The 19,817-nt window shown below is 40.4% G+C and overlaps 1 protein-coding gene across 2 annotated transcripts in view; it reads right to left on the reverse strand.

Moving 5' to 3' along the window:
• Positions 1–14,635: 14,635 nt before the first annotated feature.
• Positions 14,636–19,817, reverse strand: part of Ptprb (protein tyrosine phosphatase receptor type B) — a 100,683-nt gene continuing 95,501 nt past the window's right edge. For both annotated transcript variants that reach the window (XM_090328248.1, XM_090328249.1), the window contains 2 exons: positions 17,597–17,717; positions 14,636–15,866 (listed from right to left, as the gene is read on the reverse strand). In XM_090328248.1, the coding sequence (XP_090184374.1) occupies positions 15,844–15,866; positions 17,597–17,717 (144 nt within the window). In that variant the 3' untranslated portion in view covers positions 14,636–15,843. The remainder of the gene's footprint in view (positions 15,867–17,596; positions 17,718–19,817) is intronic.

The raw sequence follows: 19,817 nt of genomic DNA on the forward strand, positions 1-19,817 counted from the left end.
TACTGAGATTTTCTGGTTTGCAAAGTTGTCATTAGCTCATTCTTAATTTCAGAACATTAACTCAAAAGAAATCACCTCTTCAGCTCTTATCTATTTTTTAAAAGTCAGCTACTGCTGAATCCTCTATTAGACTCAGTATTAATGCACAGATGCTTTGAACACTTCTATTTCATAATGTCTTTAACCTTTTCCAGTATTATTAAAAGCTAGGTCTTCTCTTTGATGTAGAGCAATTACCAAGATTTTCTCTTTTCTTGGAAATGAAATTCCCCACAGAACACGACCCTCTTTGTCCAGTCTCTTTGTACATCCATGAAAATGACTGGGCCATGTTGTGCATGATTAATGTGTCCTCTAACAAGAAGCTACATCTCCATAGCCACCCCGCAAAATGTATGGAGTATATATAACGTTTCTATGTCTTGTTTTCAAGTTTGTGACCCTGAGTGACTTTTACAATGGGTCTTTTTCCTCCTTGTGTCTTCCTAGGACAATGATTTTGATGAGCATCCTCGTGTATGTTCCACATATCAGGCAGATGGAAAGATCCAATTAGGACTTATTATTTCAAATGACATCTAGAAGTGATGAGAAATTCAAAGACCTCCCGGAGTCTAGGGAGAAATGGAAGGTGTTTGAAGTTGGGGAGAATTGCCTTTACTTTTGTGAAAGTCCATGATATTAAAGAACTGACCTCTCCTAGGTGTAGCGTGCATGACTTCGGGGCTATATCGAGAGTTCATGAGATATAATCAAGAAGACAAATGCAGTGAGTCTTCTGTGTGCAAGTTTAACTGGTCACCACAGTGAGGTACGGGAGTTCTACATCAGACAGAGGATGGGAAAGGGATGCAGGAATCTCTGTTTGAGGTGATGCTAATGTGTTCTTGAGGATGTCTTTCTGCATGTGTTGTCTTTTCAAATGTTTCTTGAGCTGTAGGCTACAGCCCAGAGTGAAAAATGTCCTACCCAGTGACCCATTGTACATGGTACATATACATAGTACAGTACTATACATAAGACATAGGACTACATAGTAATATTTAGGTAGAAGGTTACCAAGTAGTAATGGTCTTGTGCATTTCCATACTTATTATCTCAGCTGTGATTCTGAGTCTATTAACTCTTTCATTCACCTATTTACAGACTACTACTACTGCTACCACCACCAGTTATGGCCAGTATTGTGTATTGGGTGCAACTTTTTGCTGGTTACTTTGGAAATGGAATCTCATGGACTTTTCTTTCTGGCTTCAAATAGAGACCTTTCAGATCTCAGCTTCTTAAGTAGCTGAGTACAGGCATGAGCCACTGATGTCTGGTTTATAGTCCGTTATCTTTACCTTCACCTGTTCAAAGCTCTGGATCTATATGGCAGCAGCTCTAATACATTCTTTGGTCTCTGTCTCAAGCTCACTGATGGACAATACAATGACAGAATAAAAAAGAGGAAGCTGAGTGATTATAATAGATTGAACCACAAAGCATCCGTTTTTCTAACTTTAGGGTCACACACACTGCAGTCTCAGGTGTGTTTTACTGTTCTTTTTTTTTTTTTTTGCCAGTCCTGGGCTTGAGCTCAGGGCCTGAACACTGTCCTTGGACTTTCTCAAGGCCAGAGCTCTACCACTTGAGCCTCAGCACCACTTCCGGCTTTTTCCTATGTAGGTGGTACCGAGGAATCGAACCCGGGTCTTCATGCATGCTAGGCAAGCACTTTAACCACTAGGCCAAACTCCCGGCCTGTGCTGTACTCTTCTTAGGGTCTATGGTCCTGACCCCAGGCTTGGACCTACTTCCTCAACACCCTTGTAATCTGGTTCTTCTCACCCATTAGTATGAGCCATAGCAAACTCACGAGAGGTCCAGAGTAACCGGGTGTGTTTCCTCTGTATAGTTTCCTAGCATACTACAAATAAACACACCCATTTCAGTGGTTTGTGGAGCTTTATATACAGATCCTGCACAGTCGGGGCCAGGAACAGGCCTGCGGTCTTTGATGGTAGCGTAAGATAAACCAGGTACATTCTCACTTGGAAGAGTCATCCTTGTCCTAGCCACTGTATTTGCCTTTCTCTCTGACTCAGTATCAGATCTATTGATCATGCTGCCAGCCTTGACCATGTCTCTGCCATGAAATCACCAACCAATTGCACTCTGTTCAATCCTGTCTGCCTGTTTTATAAGTCACACAGCACCTCTCATAAACATGGTCTAGGTTTGTCCAAAAGAGTCATGAAGAAAGATGACTTTTCATAACATCCTAAGAGGGTCCAAATTTTAGAGAGGTTCAAAGAATCTCTACAAAACACTAGGGATTAAAAATTACAAGATAAAAATTAATTTCTTAAGATAATTTATCAAGATTTATTTCATGACTCTCACTTGTGTGTCAATTTTAAACTGAGTCCCAGTCAGCCTTTTGTCTTAAAATGCTTGCCTTAAAACAACAACAAAAACCACTTAGACTCATGTTCTCAAATGCTACAAATACCCTTCTCTAACTTGCCTTTTGGGTTATACCGAGACTTCACCTAAGTAGTCTTATTTGCTCCACTAAGTCAGTAAACTCAGCTTTTCTTGTTCAATAGCTTTCTTTGGGATTCCCAACAAACTAATCCTTTTGAACTGAGCATTGTAGGACATACCTATAATCCTAGTCCTTTTAGACAGAAAGACTAAAAGTTTGAGATGAACCTGGGTTACATAGCAAGACTGTTCAAAACAAAACAAAACAAAAAACCCAAAAAACTATTGACTACAAACTTGTTTCTTATATAGGATTATGAAATTGCCTAAATCTCTGTAAGATATGTAAGAATGTAAGCTACTTTGATAATAGTATTTATTTCTCTGGGCCATTTAGCTAAAGTAAGTGGTGAAATACACATGAAAAGTTAATATATGCAAAATGCTTAGTGCTTAACAGAATTCCTGGCATAATATATAAATACTTCCTAATACCTCAGCCTTCCTTCCTTGGACCTCCAACTAACCTAAACATCCTAGGTTAATTGCCTGAATTTCAAATTTAGATTAAGAGATGATCATAGATGATTGGCAGGAGCTCCTGCTAAACTTATGACTCCTAGTCCTCCTCTTTTTCCTGTAAGTTGAGGGAGGGACTCAATTGTCCCACCTTTAAGACTTTCCTTAAGGGCAATTAATTCTAAACAGAGGATCTCTGACCAGTACCACCTGACTCTTTCTTTTTCTCTTTTTTTCTCCTTCCTTCCTTCCTTCCTTCCTTCCTTCCTTCCTTCCTTCCTTCCTTCCTTCCTTCCCTCCCTCTTTCCTTCCTTCCTTCCTTCCTTCCTTCCTTCCTTCCTTCCTTCCTTCCTTCCTACCTTCTTTTCTTCTTTCCTGGTGCTAAGGACAAAATCCAGGGCCTAGAGTGTGTTAGGCACAAATTTTACTATAGAGTTACACCCCCTCTCTCAAAGCCTGCATTTGATTTTAGCAATGAAAAATGAGAAATACTTTGACCCTAATAATTAAACAGGTAACCACTTTACCTAAATAAAAGAGTATATCTACAACATCTCAAATGCATTTTGAATGGATTTTCTGCCATACTGGAGAATCTGATTAACTTCTGAGTTTAGCAAAGTTGGGATCCGATTGGAGAAATTTCAGCATTCCTTTAATTCAACTAAAGAAGGTAATTCAGCCGGATGCTGGTGGCTCACACCTGTAATCCAAGCCGCTCAGGAGTCTGAGATCTGAGGATCACAGTTTAAAGCCAGCCCAAGTAAGAAAATCCATGAAACTTTTATCACCAATAAACTACTCAGAAAAAAAAGCAGGAAATGTGTCTGTGGTTCAAGTGGTAAAGCACTAGCCTGTGCATAAAAGAGGTTGGAGACAGTGTCCAGGCCCTGAGTTCAAGACCCAGGACCAGAAAAAAGAAGAGTTTAGGAGAAAGGATGTCCCAAGTGTCCTGTATCGTTCTATACATCAGAGACCAAGAGACATCAGCACACCCTCTACGCTATCCCCTTTAGTTCCTGAAATTCAACTTTCTGAGACAGCATATCTGAAATGCCAACCCTCTGTGATTATAAAATTCAAATTGACTCTGCAATTTAAAGGAAACAGATGAAGTAGAAATGTGTGAATAAAATCTTCCAAGCCCCATAAGAAGTGTTTAAAAGAGGGGATTAAAAAAAACCTATAAAATGTTTACTGTGCCCTTTATGATTATTGGATAAAATGATGAGAATGATGAGCTCACTGCTTGTTGGTGGCGTGTGGGGTACAGTGTTTGTATGTTTTCAGGACTGGGGTAGGAAGGCCGGCTGCTGGGAAATGGTGTTTTGGAAATGTTTGACAACCAGCCAGGGGTGAGAGGATGCTCTCACTTGTACTATTTGCTGATTTCTGGGAGTATAAATAAATACTCCCACTATTACTGTTTGAAAGCTATCAACATGACATCACTGGACCCGGAGTTGGGAAGAGATACTTGAGCAGTAGCACAATTATATAGTGTAGCAATCATGCAGATACAGCCAACAGAAATAAGTTTGATGGGTAATAGTAAAATTTATTAACAACCAATAAGTTCTGAGTATTTATTACCTTACCATTTAATGTAATGTGAGTGGTAGGGTTATAGGATGCAATTTCTAATATGGCTGTGTTCAGCAACTGGTTCGGGATTTTTTTTTCCCTGCTACTGGAATTTGAACTTAGGGTCTTGTGTTCCCTTTCTTGGCAGGTGCTCTACCAGCTTAGCTGGTTCAGAAAAATGTTACTACTAGACTCTAAGCTGTGTGTTCTTTGATTGTTGTTGCCTATTGTTGATATGCTAGCAGGCTTTATTGACTATGTGAACTCTTAAACCTGATGGCTTAGTCGCCATCTTTATTGTCTTATAACAATCTTGCTTGTCATGTGAAACATGTGGTCCCACTGGATTTCTGTCTCAAGCAATGATTTCTCTGGGTAGAACAAGGATGTCCTGGTGACTCTCAAGAGCCCAAGAATTGTTCATTGAGGGAGTAAGAATTGTGTGGGATAGCAGGAGGGAAGCTTGCACTGCTGATATTGTGGCCAAGCATGGAGACTTGTGTGTGTGTGTGTGTGTGTGTGTGTGTGTGTGTGTGTGTGTGTGTGCCAGTTTGAACTCAGAGCCTCTTGCTCTGGCTTAGCCTTCTCATTCAAGGCTCGTTCTCTCTCACTTAAGCCACACTTTTACTTCTGGATCTTTGGTGGTTGATTGGAGATAAAAGTCTCATGCATGGACTTACCTAAGGAGGCTGGCTTTGAACCTTGATCCTCAGATTTCAGCCTCCTAACTGGCTATGAGAGCAGACATGAGCCACCCATGCCTGGCTTCCTCAGAACTTTTTTGGGATCAGCTATGTAGGGACAGAGCAGTGACACTTTTCACAAAGTGATTTGGACCTGATGCTCAAATAAATTAATGTTCCAACTCAAATGACTCATTTTGTGGGAACATTAAGTTCACAGCCAATTTGTCAATATAAGAAAACTATCACTTCATTTTTTAACTCAGAATGTATTGCTTAAATTTTATGAGTTATAATTCCCACTTTGGCAAAAGATTGATTGAAATCATGAACATGAGGCTGGAGCTGTACTGGCACTGTGTTCAGCTAGGGTGCTGTATTTCCAGGATGATTAAGAGACTGGAAACTCATCTGAGGACTAGTTGAAGAAACTTACTTTTTTTAAAAAAATCTCTTCCTAAAGGAAGATATAGTATCTTCTTACAAATATTTGAAGGATTGCCACACTGGAAAAGGAATTAGAGCTTGTTTCTAAAATTATTGTGGTAGATAGAAAAGGAAGCAGGGAGGTTCCGTATCATAGAGACCTCACTTCTTGATCTGGCTTTATCTCGTATATTAGTAAATCATATAAGCTCACTAAACCTCAGTTTCTCTGACTGTCAGATGGGGTGCATTTGTTTCTTATGCTAAGGAGTTAGACTCCAAAATAGTCCTCACTAGGCTAAATCAAGATATCTGTGGGGGCTCCAGGACAAAATGCATTTCCTCATCTTCACCTTCATTTCTTGACTCATTCCACTTCCACACATTCCTTCATCTTCAAAGCTGTTGAAATGGAGGCCATTTAAGAACATAAAATAAAATTGGGCCGAAATTGGATTCATTCTTTATGTTCCCCCCTCCCCTGGTCAATTTTTAAAGACTTTACTGTGTTTATATTGGACGTCTCTAGGTCATTCAGGATAATTGTTCATTTCAGCCAGCCTGAATTTCATTTGCAAACTTATATTGAACATATCCACAGGTTTCACGGATTAGGGACCCTGTTACTCTATCATGTAAGGACAGGTTGAAAGGAAAAATAGTACTGAAGAAGAACGCATTACATTCTTGTCATGGCACAAAACCTAGCAAATATGAATATCTATAATTATTATTATCTTTGAAAGCATTATGTGACCTGGTCCTGGTGGCTCATGCCTGAAATCCTAGCTACTCAGAAGGCTGAGATCTGAGGATATCAGTTCAAAGCCAGCCCAGACACAAAAGTCTATGAGACTCTTATCTCCAATTAACTACCAAAACAAGCCAGAAATGGAAGTGGCGCCGTGGCTCAAGTGGTAGAATGCTAGCCTTGAGCTGAAAAGCTCAGGGCCAGCACCCAGGTCTAGAGTTCAAACCCCAGTCTTGGAAGAAAAAAAAAGTGGGGGGGGCAGGGAGCTGGGAATAGTGGTAGAGTGCTCACTTAGCATGCACAAAGCCCTGAGCTTGATTCCTGGGTTCCACATAAACAGAAAAAACCAAGTAGTAGAGCACTAGCCTTGAGCAAAAGAAGCTTAGGGACAGTGCCCAGGCCCTGAAAGCTCTAGGACTAGCATGACAAACAAACAAATCAATCTGTGTTAGTTTTCCCAAGGGTACCTTAACCAAATGCCACAAAGTAGATAGCTTAAACAATAGTAGTTGATTTCTTCACAGTCCTGGAGATAAGAAGTCTGAAATCAAGCTAGGTGCTGGTGGCTCAATGCTGTTATCTATCATAGCTTTTCAGGACACTAGGATCTGAGAATCTGGTTATTTGAAATTGAATAGGGAAGGGGGGAAAACAAGATGAGGGACAAATTCTGGGGATTCTTATCTCCAAGCTAGAAAGGAAGGTATGGCTCAAGTGCCAGAGTGCTATTCATGAGTGGAAAAGCCGAGTGAAAGGAAGAGGCTAGAATATAAAGCATAAAAAGAAACAAAAATAGGACCAACAAATCTCTGGGAAGTATTGAGGAAAGAAATCACAAAAGCCACTATAAGATGAAATGACCTCCCATGTTAATTAATCAATCAGCATCTCTCTCTCTCTCTCTCTCTCTCTCTCTCTCTCTGTCTCTCTCTCTCTCTCTCTCTCTCTCTCTCTCTCTCTCTCCATACATATGGCAGTGCTAAGATTTGAACTCAGGGCCTCTAGTTTACTAAGCAGGTACCCTATTATTTGAGCCATATCCCCCAGTATTTTCATGCTTCCCTCTCCCATTTTTTCACATAAGCTAACTTTCTTCCACCTCATGAAACAGTTGGAAATGGGTCTAGAATACACTACTGTGATCAAGGTAAAGCTTAGCCATCTGCTAGCTATGTGCTGTAGAATGAGAATAACAATCCCTTTTCTTGGTTTCTTTGTTGATTTCCAAGTTAACCTTTCCAGCTCTAATATTTTATGATTGTGGAAGATGCATTAGCAAAATGGCAGAGTGATGGATTCAAATTGTTAGTCTCTCAGCTCCCCTCCCATTGCCTCTCCTTCTCTCGCTCCATCTCCCCTCTCCTCCCCCTTCTTTTTTAAATATATTTTTATTGTAATTAATAGAAGGGTTACATTATATTTGCCAGATAGAAGGTGCATTAATTCCCATACATTGATACCCTTTCTCATGTCTTGGTCCCATTTCCCTCCCCCCACCCCCACCCCTCATCTTGTTTTCCCCCGTTCCCTATTCAATTTCAAAAAACCAAATACAAATATATCCAATATATCAGATAACAAAGTGATATACTGTAACAATATGAGATAACCAAGGGACAGCAAAAGAAATGAGAGATAACATAGTACATTAAGGACAACAATCACTCATTATATGGCTTTTGTTTCTATATCCTAGAGATCCTTTCATTTAGCATCATACTATATGGCCTTTTGTATCAAGGTTTTGCTCTATTGCAAATCTCTGCTATGAGAGCCCAAGTTTCTACTGATTATGACAAATGAGGGAAACCATTGAGCCTATGTTCCTTCTCTCTTTTTTTCTTTATATTTCTAAGCTCAACCAAGACTTGGCCCATGCTTGGCAAGCACTCATTACTAATCCTATAATATTCTTAACACAAAACTCCATCATACAGTTATTTTGGGGAGGCAAAAAAATCTAACTTCCAAGGTCAAATCATTTGAATCCAGAAACGGTTCTAGAAAGGATTGCTTGGATTTAATGCTTTTATAAATGGGCCTAATATTGTATAGCTTAAAAAATGATTTTTGGAGTATGTTGCTCTAGAAAAATAAAATACTGAAGGTATTCTGAAGGTCACTGATCTTTCAACTGAAAAGGGCAAAAGGACAAAGTCATAGTTCTGGAAATAAATTCAGCAGCTCTTTATCAAATGTCATGCTGTCCACAAAAGTGTGAAGTGAGAGTGTGGGGTTCAGAGCCCAGGCAGCGCCTTTGAAAGTAAACCAGCACTCTTCATAATCAATGACATTCTAGTACCACTGAACAAGCTTTTTCCTGGAGATAGCCAACGACTACACATATGTATAAAAGCACTCACTTTTAACCTTTTCTTTTTTTTTCCTTTCCAGTCCTGGGGCTTGAGCTCAGGGCCTGAGCACTGTCCTTGGGCTGTCCTCAAGGCTAGCACTCTGCCACCTGAGCCACAGCACCACTTCTGGGTTTTTCCTCCCCAGATTGTGCCTCAGGTTTATTGGTAGAAATGACACTGGCCACTGATCCCCTGAAGATGGCCTCCAGGGAGCCGCAGTCCTCCCGTCCTCCCACCAGCAGACAGAGGTCTTCATGGTGGGGCTTCACAGGGCCCTGGGCACCCATAGGAGCCGGGGCCTGGGCACTCTTAGGGGCTGGGGCCTGGGTCTGAGCTGGAGTGGCAGCTGGATTCTGGGCCTTGGCTTGCTCCTTAGCCACGGCCTGGGCCCTGGGCGATGTGGGCACGGATGCGCTTCCCCAGCTGGGGGTGGGCGATGCAGGCGAGTGGCTGGAGCTTGCGCGTGGCCTGCTCTGGAGCTGGCGTTTGTTGCTCACTACTTTGGGCTTCACCAGGGTCTTGACGGCCTTGGCCCGCGCGCTCATGGCCTTGGCACTGTTGGCCTGCGTCTTCCTGTTGTGCTTCTTAGCAAAACGCATGTTCCTCAGGAACTTGGGATCCCCCGCCTTCAGAGTCTCCTATCTTCGTGCTCTGGGTTTCTTGATGCCATTTCTGTGCTGGTTTCGGGACTGGCTGTGCGTAGTGTGGTTCCTGGACTTGGTCATGTCTGAACCGCAGACCTGCAGGAGCTGAGGCGCCTGAAACTGGAAGTGGGGGCTTCTGGCTTTTTCTATGTACATGGTACGGAGGAATTGAACCCGGGTCTTCGTGCATGCTAGGCAAGCACTTTACCACTAGGCCAAACTCCCGGCCCTTTTTTTTTTTTTTTTGCCAGTTGTGGGGCTTGAACTCAGGGCCTAAGCACTGTCCTTGGACTTTTCTCAGGGATAGAGCTCTACCACTTGAGCCACAGCACCACTTCCAGCTTTTTGTTTTCTATGTATGTGGTACTGAGGAATCGAACCCGGGTCTTTGTGCATGCGAGGCAGACACTCCACCCCTAGGCTAAACTCCCAGCCTCCAGGCCCATTTTTAATCTTTCTTTGGAGGATGGCAAAAATGGAAGAAGCAGATGAATGGACGACAGGACACTCTTTTCTAAAAAGCAGCAGTTTTATTCCTAGACTGGTAAGGATGGGTACAAGATAGGATACATAATTTTCCAAACCACAGTTGCGAATATGAAAATATATTAAGCAAATACACAGTTTAAACAGAAGGGCTAATGAAGTTGTTTGTTCACATGGACTTGGTTACAAACAGAATATTGTGGGTTGTTGCTACAGTGTGAAAAAATAAAATCATGTATTGTTCTTTTAACCAGATCTGAAGAGAGGAATGACTTTAAGATATAAAAAGTGCTCTATTATAGAACATAATACATTTGGTTGGCAGATTTATTTACAGTATATATTTACTCTTCACGCTGAACAAGGAACAGTTGGAAGGATTTCACTGGACATCAGTTATTAGACACTATTTCACACCCTAAGAATCAGTCCACGAGCAATTTCCACTCAGAAAAGTGCACATAGGATGTGTATGGATTGTGATCAACAAGATAGAAGACATTAAAGCTTGCTCCTTATCCTTGAATGTCACATGGGTGACAAAAGGTCATATATTCTTCAATCAAAAGCACTGGCACACTCTACCCTCTTGCTGTTGTGGCTGAGATCAGGAAATACATAAACATATAATGTAGACCTTCTTAGTCACCTGCAGATAGATGCTATCCAACTCTGCTAAAGCTACCAGGCGTTCCTTGCTTGCTAGGAGGCTTATTTACACATAATAGCTATTAAAATACAACTCAAGTCGAACTGAAAGCTTGCTGTCAGGGTGAAGATTTGAGTCAGAAAACAGCCGTAACTAATCCTTCTTATAACTATTCTAGAAGGGATACATTGCATTTGTCTGACATTATTCACAGTTTTGAATAACTTACTTTGGAGTCTTATATAAGATCATGTGCATTGGCATAAAAGCTATAAAAATAATCTCTGGTAAATCATTTCATGTATCTTTATTTCTATTACGTAAAGCTCTATTTTAGGAGTACTCACCAACAATTTCCTTATTTAATGAATGTGTCTATATAGATAATCTTTAAATAATTACATGCATTTATTTCCATGGAGCCTCCCTATAAGTTAAGAGTATTCTTTTAGCTAGAAATATTTCCATTGCTAGAAGCATTTTTAGAACAGAACAGATTTTTCCGTTATCATGGATACATCAAACGTTACCCTGAATTTTAACAAATATGGCCAAACATTTTTTTTCCTTAGGCAACATATTTTACAAGAATCTAAGGTGATATGTCTGGAATGCAAACTCAGTAAATATAGTCACTTACACTTGGTCAATTCAAAAATAAAATGAATTGCTTTAATTGTTTTATCAACTAAGTCACGTGTGCAAAATACTGAATTTCCAAGAAGAATAATACAGACCGATTGTCCTTTAAGAAATGCCTAAGATCAGAGGTATTTTAGAATTTATTTTCTGGATTTGGAATATTTGCCTATATATAATGAGATCTCTTGAGGATGAGACCCAAGTCTACACATGAAATTAATTTATATTTCCTAGACACCTCTTAAACGTATGTGATGATATTTTATGCAGCATTTTTAGTATACTTGTGTTTTGATTCTGAATGTTTTGTAAGGTCAGGGATGGAGTTTTCCACTATGTTGTCATGTTGGTGCTCAAAATATCTCGGAGTCTGGAACATTTTGAATTTTAGATTTTTGGATTAGGGACACTCGAATCTGTACACACTAATAGAAATATACGTCACGATTTTTCACAGAACAGTCTGGCCACAGAGGAGAGATGACATTTTGAATCCAGCACTCAGGAGGCTAAAGCTATTGGATTGTGAGTTCCAGGCCAGCCTGGGATGCCTAGAAAGAGTCAGTTTCAATAGATAATAACAATAACAATAAGAAAGTAAATAAGATACTTCTTGACACTGTCTGGTTCAATTACTAGTTGCCATTTTTTTGCGTCATTGTCCTTGCTTTCTGCTGTCCTGGCTTAGTTTTCTATGATATGAAATCTTCTTTAAATACTACTGACATGATCCTGAATCTCTAGTTAGAGATCTAGAGAGCATTTACCAAGGCATTTAGCCTCAGGAATGAGGTAGGATTGAAAGTTTGCTCATTCCATGGGAAAGAAGATCATTAATTCTTTCTTGCTACCGTCTTGGCTGATTCATTTCCTTTCATTCCCTCAATGAATGGATCCCAGAATGTCCTTGAGCTTAGGTCAGGTTTGATCAAGTACATAGGTGCTTGAAGGAAAACTTTTGAGTTTTCATCTACAACTTTAGAATTTCAATATTCCAATCTCAAAGAAGTCCCAAAATGAGTGAGAATTTAGCATATGACAGCTAATCTCATCGTGAAGGATAAGGACAGCATTTCATATGAGGCAGCAAGGCAAGAGAATCCGTGTAAATTATAACATGTGAGCCCTATTTTTATATTGCCGCACATCTGCTGACTGGCTTCATATTATTTTCTCATGTCATTTGGGCTTTCTCCAAGAGGTAACAACAAAATTAATTACAGATTCTTCCAAATAAAAAGGAACCCAAACTTCTGCACTGTAGGCTGTTTAGTATTTAAAAATGAAGCCATGGTTATTTGTTTGTCTGTTTATTTATTTATCGGTTGTTGGACTTGAACTCTGGGCCTGGGTGCTGGCCCTGGGCTCTTCAGCTCAAGGCTACCACCCAACCTCATGAGCCACAGTGCCACTTCCAGTTTTCTAGTGGTTAATTGGAGATAAGAGTGTCATGGACTTCAGTGTTCGGGCTGACTTTGAACTGTGATTCTCAGATCTCAGCCTCCTGAGTAGCTAGGATTACAGGCTGGCTGCCATGTTTTTTTCTATAAAGTAGATAGAGGCTCTGCTATTCTACCACTAGGTAGAGGAGGTAAGGTGAGTAGAAAATAAAATCACATTCACCTGGCAAAGTGAACATATTTAATGCAGAGATAGGTCAACTAAGGAAATAGTGGAGCTCATATCATTAAGAGGAGGAAAGTTACTTAGGACAACTATAAGCAAGCCTGACAGGGAGGTGAGGCTTTGAAAACTCTTGAGTTAAGAGCTGAAAATCTGGCTGCTTTCCAGAGAAGATCAGAATAATAAGATAAAATTGATTTCATGAGAAGAGATTAAAGGAGTTAATTATAAGGAACTTGGCTAAATAATTATTAAGATGCAAGCCAGGCTCTCCCCAGATCTAATAGCTCAGAAACACTTTGAAGCCTTGATGATTAAAGTGTGCCACACAGGTGTGCAGACAGGATTGCCCACCAAGACAGGAAATGGAGTGTTTACTCAGGCACAACCACATGCGGCAATTAGCTAGCAAGCCATCCTGCTGAGCTCAATGTCAAGGCAACCCTTTACCTCCTTCTCCTAAATGTATTTTCCAGTGCTGGGGATGGGACCCAGGGCCTTGCACATTCTAGGTAAGCATTCTGCTACTGAACTACATTCCCATCACAGCTCTCAAACTGAATAAACAGATCAGCTGGGTTATGTATTTAGCCTTCTAGGGACACAGAGGTAGTAGCAAAAATACTTGCTGTTAAGGAGATTTCAGCTAGGTGTAGAGTAGGAATCACCCTTTCCTGGATTAGATGAAAAGAGCAGACAGAAGGTGCTGATCCCCCCACTCAGGTGGTGCCCAAGGCACATGGAAGCTATTTACTGTGATAGAGGGTGTAGGTAACCATCTCTGCTTTATGTCATTCATTGCTCTCTCTTCTGAATCCAGTTATTTGCTAGTGAAGCAGGGTCTCCCTGCCACCTTTGAATGGGTTGTGACTGCAGGACTGGCCCAGCTGGGTTGTCTCATCCTCTCACCTAGAGACTGAAAGCAGTCACTACAACCCTAACTTCACGATTACCATGCGTGCACTTGATGGGAGTGAAAAGATGTAGACTTTGGAACAGTGCCTAGTACGCTGCAGGCACTTACAAACACTTTTCTGAATGAGTGAAAAGCTGAAAGTAAGTGTATCTTTCTAGGTATTAATGTGCGATTGCTTTACACCAAGCAATATTAAGTTTAAAATGATGTTTTGTTGTCTTCTTGCTTTTATTTTGCTTTGTTTTGTGGTGCTGTTTTGAGACCAAGCCTGTAGCTTTGTGTGAACTATACGTGTGAGATGCAACCCTCTGTAATATAGGAAAAGTGATTTTTTTTACAGATACCACATCTCTGACCTCTTTTGTCTCCAGATGGTACTTCGGTCATTCTTACTCATGTGCTCTTTTTCCTTCTAGAAGATTTACTTCATTTTCAGATATAGAACCATAGCTTACAAATCTCGTTTCACAAAAGCATGGCCCAATAAAACCAGGGCCTCTGATTGCTCGTGTTATTCTGCAATTCCTTCTTATAAGGCATCCTGCTACTTTCTACACTTCAAATAATTCCAGACTGGATTGTTTTCTTTATACAATTATAAATAACAATTTTTAGGTATAGTAAGGATTTTTAATTATTAAATCAATTATACTCATATTATGGGAATCTATGGTATGTAGCAAAAAAAAAGTGTGCTTTGATGAGAGTTATAGTCTTTCTGCAAATGAAGCTCTGAGATCAATAAATGTGACCTCTAATTAAAGATAGAAATCTCTAGGCTATTATCATAGGTAGCCACAAGGATTCCTTATAGCTGCTTCACAAAATTTCCTCAGGAAACCTCGTGGAACAGAATGCCCATTTAGTGTCTTGTTAAAAATTGTAAGACACCACTATTGAAGGTAAGCCTGGTAGATGAGTATTTGACATTTTGACTTCCTTGCCTCTGGGGGAATTTTGTTGGTAAGGACCATTGAGCTTTCATTTTCATTACAATGCCTTTTGGCTCATTCTATATGATATTTTGATGAAAGATAGCTACTCGATCCTCCGATCAGGAGTATAATCTACCACCACCATCTTCTTTTAAAGGGGGAAAAAACTCAACTATGACCTTCCCAGGAATGCAGATTATGGCAGTGAGACAAAGACCAGAATGTTTGTATAAGACAGACCACAACACAGATGTGATTCTACATTGTGATGCAGTGAAGTGGTCTCTAAGCTGTGCCGACAGTGCTTTGCACATTACTTTCCCTCTGGGGGTACAAATGGAATTCTTAAAACATGGATTCCTAACACTGCTGCCAGAATCATTTTCAATCTGAGCCTTCAACCCATCAGTAGGGACTTCCACTACCAGTTATTTGACCCTAAGTCAATCACTTTGGTTTGAATCCCATTGGAAAAAGGAGAGATTGAGCAACTTATTTAGGCACAGTGATGCAGCTCTGTTTGTGTTTTGCCTAACTCCTTATGTCTCTCCTTCAAATCCTTTCCTTTGGTGATAGGGATTGAATCCATGCTAAGCATGCATTCTACCACTGAGGTATATCCCTAGGTTTAGTTCTTACTGTTAGATTTATCTTAATAGAATCTGGATCCTCTTTGGATCTCAATATTCAAGAGACAGCAGTACAGCAAAGCTACCCATAGTACCCACTCTCTTTTGCTTGCCTTGTCCTTTGTTCTGTCCACAGAATATCAAGACAGGTAAGAAGCATGGCACAAGGAATTCATTCTGCCATGGCCATTTACCAGCAGTCCTGTGGTACAGGTTAAATTAGCTTATGTAGAACAAGCCATGAGCATTTGAGGGTGGAAAAATCATATTATATAAAGCTTCATATTAAACATTATGAAAATACATATTTACAGGAGAAACTACAAAATACAACTATGTACAATAATATCTGTTACCTTTAAATTACATAAATTCTCTTAACATTCTCCAGCTTAATAAATTATACATAGTATCAACAGAAATAGCTGGCATCTCTGCAAGACTTGAAGCAAATTTTCTTAAGAAATCACACAGGGAAAGTTTTTGTTGTTTTGTTTTGTTTTTCTTTATCCAGGAGATCTCTGAGTACATTCTTAATGCCTTGAATAGACAGCATCTGAAAGGAAGGACAATGGAATTAAGAGATTTCAACAGAGTATATCACAATTGTTCTGTTTGTAAACACTGCGAATGGGAGCAGAAATGACTAAAACCCAGTATGGCACAGAATGAGACTGTCTCTATGGGGCTGTCCTTCCATTTAGAGACATAGATTATACTGCTTGAGAGCAGTCTACATGTCCCACTGGCCTAGAGAAGCAGGGTCATGAACTCAGAGTTGTACAGCTTGTTAATGCTAGGTTGTACTGGAGCTAGGCTCTGAATCCTAATCTTTGTGATAGTGGTTATCTTTTCTTACCTCAGCATTAGGTTCTCTCAGATATGCCCATAATTACACTAAAAAAAGACTCTAAAATCAAATTTAAAAAAGACAAAAGAAACGCCGAGATTCCCCTGAATTTCTTCTATTCTGGAGCTTCTTAAAGATCTTATATGAGAAAACAAATCCTTAATTTACTGTACAGACAAATTAGGGAGTAATTATTTAAAATATAAAAGGATTATTTGATTTAGACAAGACTCCTCTAAATAGTAGTGCCTTATTTGTGCTTTGTAGATTAGCATATGGCTAGGGGCTAGGTATAGAGGGCACAGAAAACCAAATAAAATGTCCAGAGATCACGTAGGAATGGATCAGATAGCTCTGAAGTGTTTGTTAAATTAAAAAAATTACCTGACTTATGGATAACTATCAATCCTCATGGCAAGAAAGTGAGGACTCTGGTAGGCAGTAATAGAAGATAAAGGGATGTTCCTTCCCATTGGCAATAAGCTTATATGAGAAGTACTTTTTCCCCTCTGTCTATTTTTTGGCAGTCCTGGGGTTTGAGCTCAGAGAGCCTCATGTTTTTTAAGCAAATACTCTACCACTTAGCTATGCCCCATCTCATTTTGCTTTCATTTTACTTTCTAGGGAGAGACTTGTTTCATCTGGGCTGGCCTTGAACCACAATTCTTCTATACTTCCATGTAACCAGAACCACAGATGTGTTCCACTATGCTTGACTTGCTTGTTGCGATGGAATCTTGCTAACTTTTTGTCTGGGATAGACTTGAACTGCTGTTCTTCTTATCTCTGCTTCCAAAGTAGCTGGGATTACAGGAGTGCACCACCATGCACTTATGCCCATGATTTAGGTCTCACGGATAGCCCAGAGTAGGAAAGAGGCATGAGACTCCTCTCATGTCAATTAACTATTGCTTCATCAAAAACTATCTTATTATGCACTGAAAACAAAATTTCTGGTGGACCACATGTCATTCATGTAACTATAGCTCAGATATGGGATCTGCTTCCCTAGCTCTGTTCCCCTTTCTCTTGCCACTATTGTTGGACCTTTTTTTATTTTTTGCCACTCCTGGGGCTTGAACTCAGGGCCTGAACACTGTCCTTGGGCATTCTCAAGGCCCAATGCTCTACCATTTGTGCCACAGCACCACTTCTGTTTTTCTCTATATATGTGGCACCAAGGAATCAAATCTGGGTCCTTGTGCATGCTAGGCAAGCATTCTACCACTAGGCCAAACTTCTATCCCTTCAGCCCTGCTTTTATGGGAGAGGAATGGAATCTCATGGATTCTTCTGCCTGGGTAGACTTTAAACTACAATCTTGCAGATATCAGCTTCCTGGGCAGCTATGAGTATAAGCACGAGCTACCAGTGTCCATCAGATTGACCATATTTTTTAGGGAATCAAATTAAATATTAGTGAAGTCACATCCTACCTCTGTGATACTCCGGATTCACATTTTCGTAGATTGGAAACAAAGGATTTTCTTGTTCATTTCGCAGCTTCCTTGCTCTGAGGACATCCCGTACACACTGATGCAGGTATACGTACTGACACTACAGAGGAGCAGAAAAGACATCAGAGGAAAGCTGGCCTAAGAAAGATGAGGCGCTGGGACAAAATATTGACCATGGTGGAATTCTGTAGAGTTAGCAATTTTTTTTTTGAGCTTCACTTCACTAATGGTTTCTGGAACATACAAACATGACTGTTCTTTATATCACTGCAAAAAGAAGAATTGCAATGGGGAGAAAATTGCTCATTCATTCCTTTTCCGGAAGCCTGTCTGTACTGCATAGACTGTGAGTGCCTACAACTGTCTGCACCTAGGAAGTCCTTCAAAAAGTAGATGGATGAATACCAAACACAGTGTGAAGCGCTTCACAGAAAACTGCTTTCCCTCATGATTTCAGCACCTGTGTGAAATGGATGCCATCAGGATCAACTGAGACTGCCAAGTTTATTGCCTTCTTCAGGATGGCTCCATTTTAAAAAGAAAAGTGACTTGATTAGGGAGGTGAGACCTCATGTTTTCACAACATTGATTTTCTTATTTTTTTTAAGATGGATAAGTATATATTTTCTCATAAATAAAATAAAAGATGACATGAAAATAGAAGAAAGACTAGTAGAGGAAAACGATTGGGGATGAGGTGTGTGTGTGTGTGTGTGTGTGTGTGTGTGCATAAATATTTTTTTATTGCAATGTATAGAGGGCTGATAGTTATATTCACCAGGTAGTAGGTGCATTACTTCTCACACACTGATACCCCCTTTCATGTTTCTGTCCACATTTCCATCCCCCACCCCCTGCCAATCATCTTGTTTTCCCCCTTCCTTTGCCTATTTCAAATAAACAAATAAATGTATATATAATATTCCAGGTAACAAAGCCAGATACAGTAACAATATGAGATTAACCAAAGGGCAACAAAAGAGAACATAGTACATTAAGAATATAGTACATTAAGAACAACAATCACACAAGATAAAGCTCTTGTTAAGCATTGATTTTCTTATGAGAAGATTATGTCCCTGCTTTCACATTCTTCTTTGTTTGTGAACACGTTGAAAAGACAAGTCTCATTGGCAGATGAGTCTAAGTTTAATATTCACTCTATACGTGTTCTCTGCATCTGAGTCTGGCCCCTGGAAGAATCTCTTAGACACTAGCTGACTGCAGAGAGCTCAGGGCTACCCAATGAAGACAACCCTACATGCCAGCTGTTTGGGAACAAACTGCTAGAGAAACTTAAATACATAAAGGGAATCAGTGCTCTGGTGACCAGAAAGACCCCACAAAGACTGAATGAATAAAGAACTGACCATAGTGGTCTAGCCATAGGTAGCCAAATTTGTGTACTACGTTCCCTTCCCTACTACCAGTGAGCTCTTTACAGGCTGGAGGTCTGTGGATTCTTAGAGCTCGGCATTGGACTGCAAGGCCACAGCTCAAGGAGTAAGGAGCTTGGGAGTGGACTTTAACCTCTTTCTTCCTTTTTTTCCTCTACTGTCTTTTTTTTTTGCCCTCAAAGTTTTTCCAAATGAGCACTTAGCAGTATATTAGATATCAGTTCCCCCTCCTCTTCCTCCTCCCCCTCCTGCTGCTGCTCCTCCTTCTCCTCCTCCTCCTCTTCCTCTTTCTCCTCCTCCTCCTTCTTCTTCTAGTCCTAAGGCTTGAACTCAGGGCCTGACCATGTCCTTGGGCTTTCTCAAGGCTACTGCTCTACCACTTGAGCCACAGCACCACTTGTGGCTTTTTCTGTGTACATGGTACCAAGGAATCAAACCCAGGGCTTTGTGCATGATAGGCAAGCACTCTACCACTAGGCCATGCTCCTGGCCCGCAATTATTCTTCTTAAACATAGTCTTAAGTTGTTCTTTACTTACTACCTGAGTTACATGCTTTGAGTTCAGGAGGAACTTTTTCTCAGCACCAGGTGCAGTAGGTTGGCCCATCAGTCAGCGTTTTCCTGGCTTCCACTGAATTCTGGGGCTTTTGGGGATGCCTGTTTCCCCATTTAGAAAATGAGGAGCTATACCCTGTCCTTTTAAGCGTATAAGACTGGACATGCATGCTAGTTAGATAGCTATTGAAAGAGATTTCTGGACCCTGTCTATGTTTAGGGCAATCCATAATTGTCAGCCTTACATT

The sequence above is a fragment of the Megascapheus bottae genome, chromosome 2, assembly GCF_031878675.1.
Source record: "Megascapheus bottae isolate mThoBot1 chromosome 2, mThoBot2.hap1, whole genome shotgun sequence".
Taxonomy (NCBI): domain Eukaryota; kingdom Metazoa; phylum Chordata; class Mammalia; order Rodentia; family Geomyidae; genus Megascapheus; species Megascapheus bottae.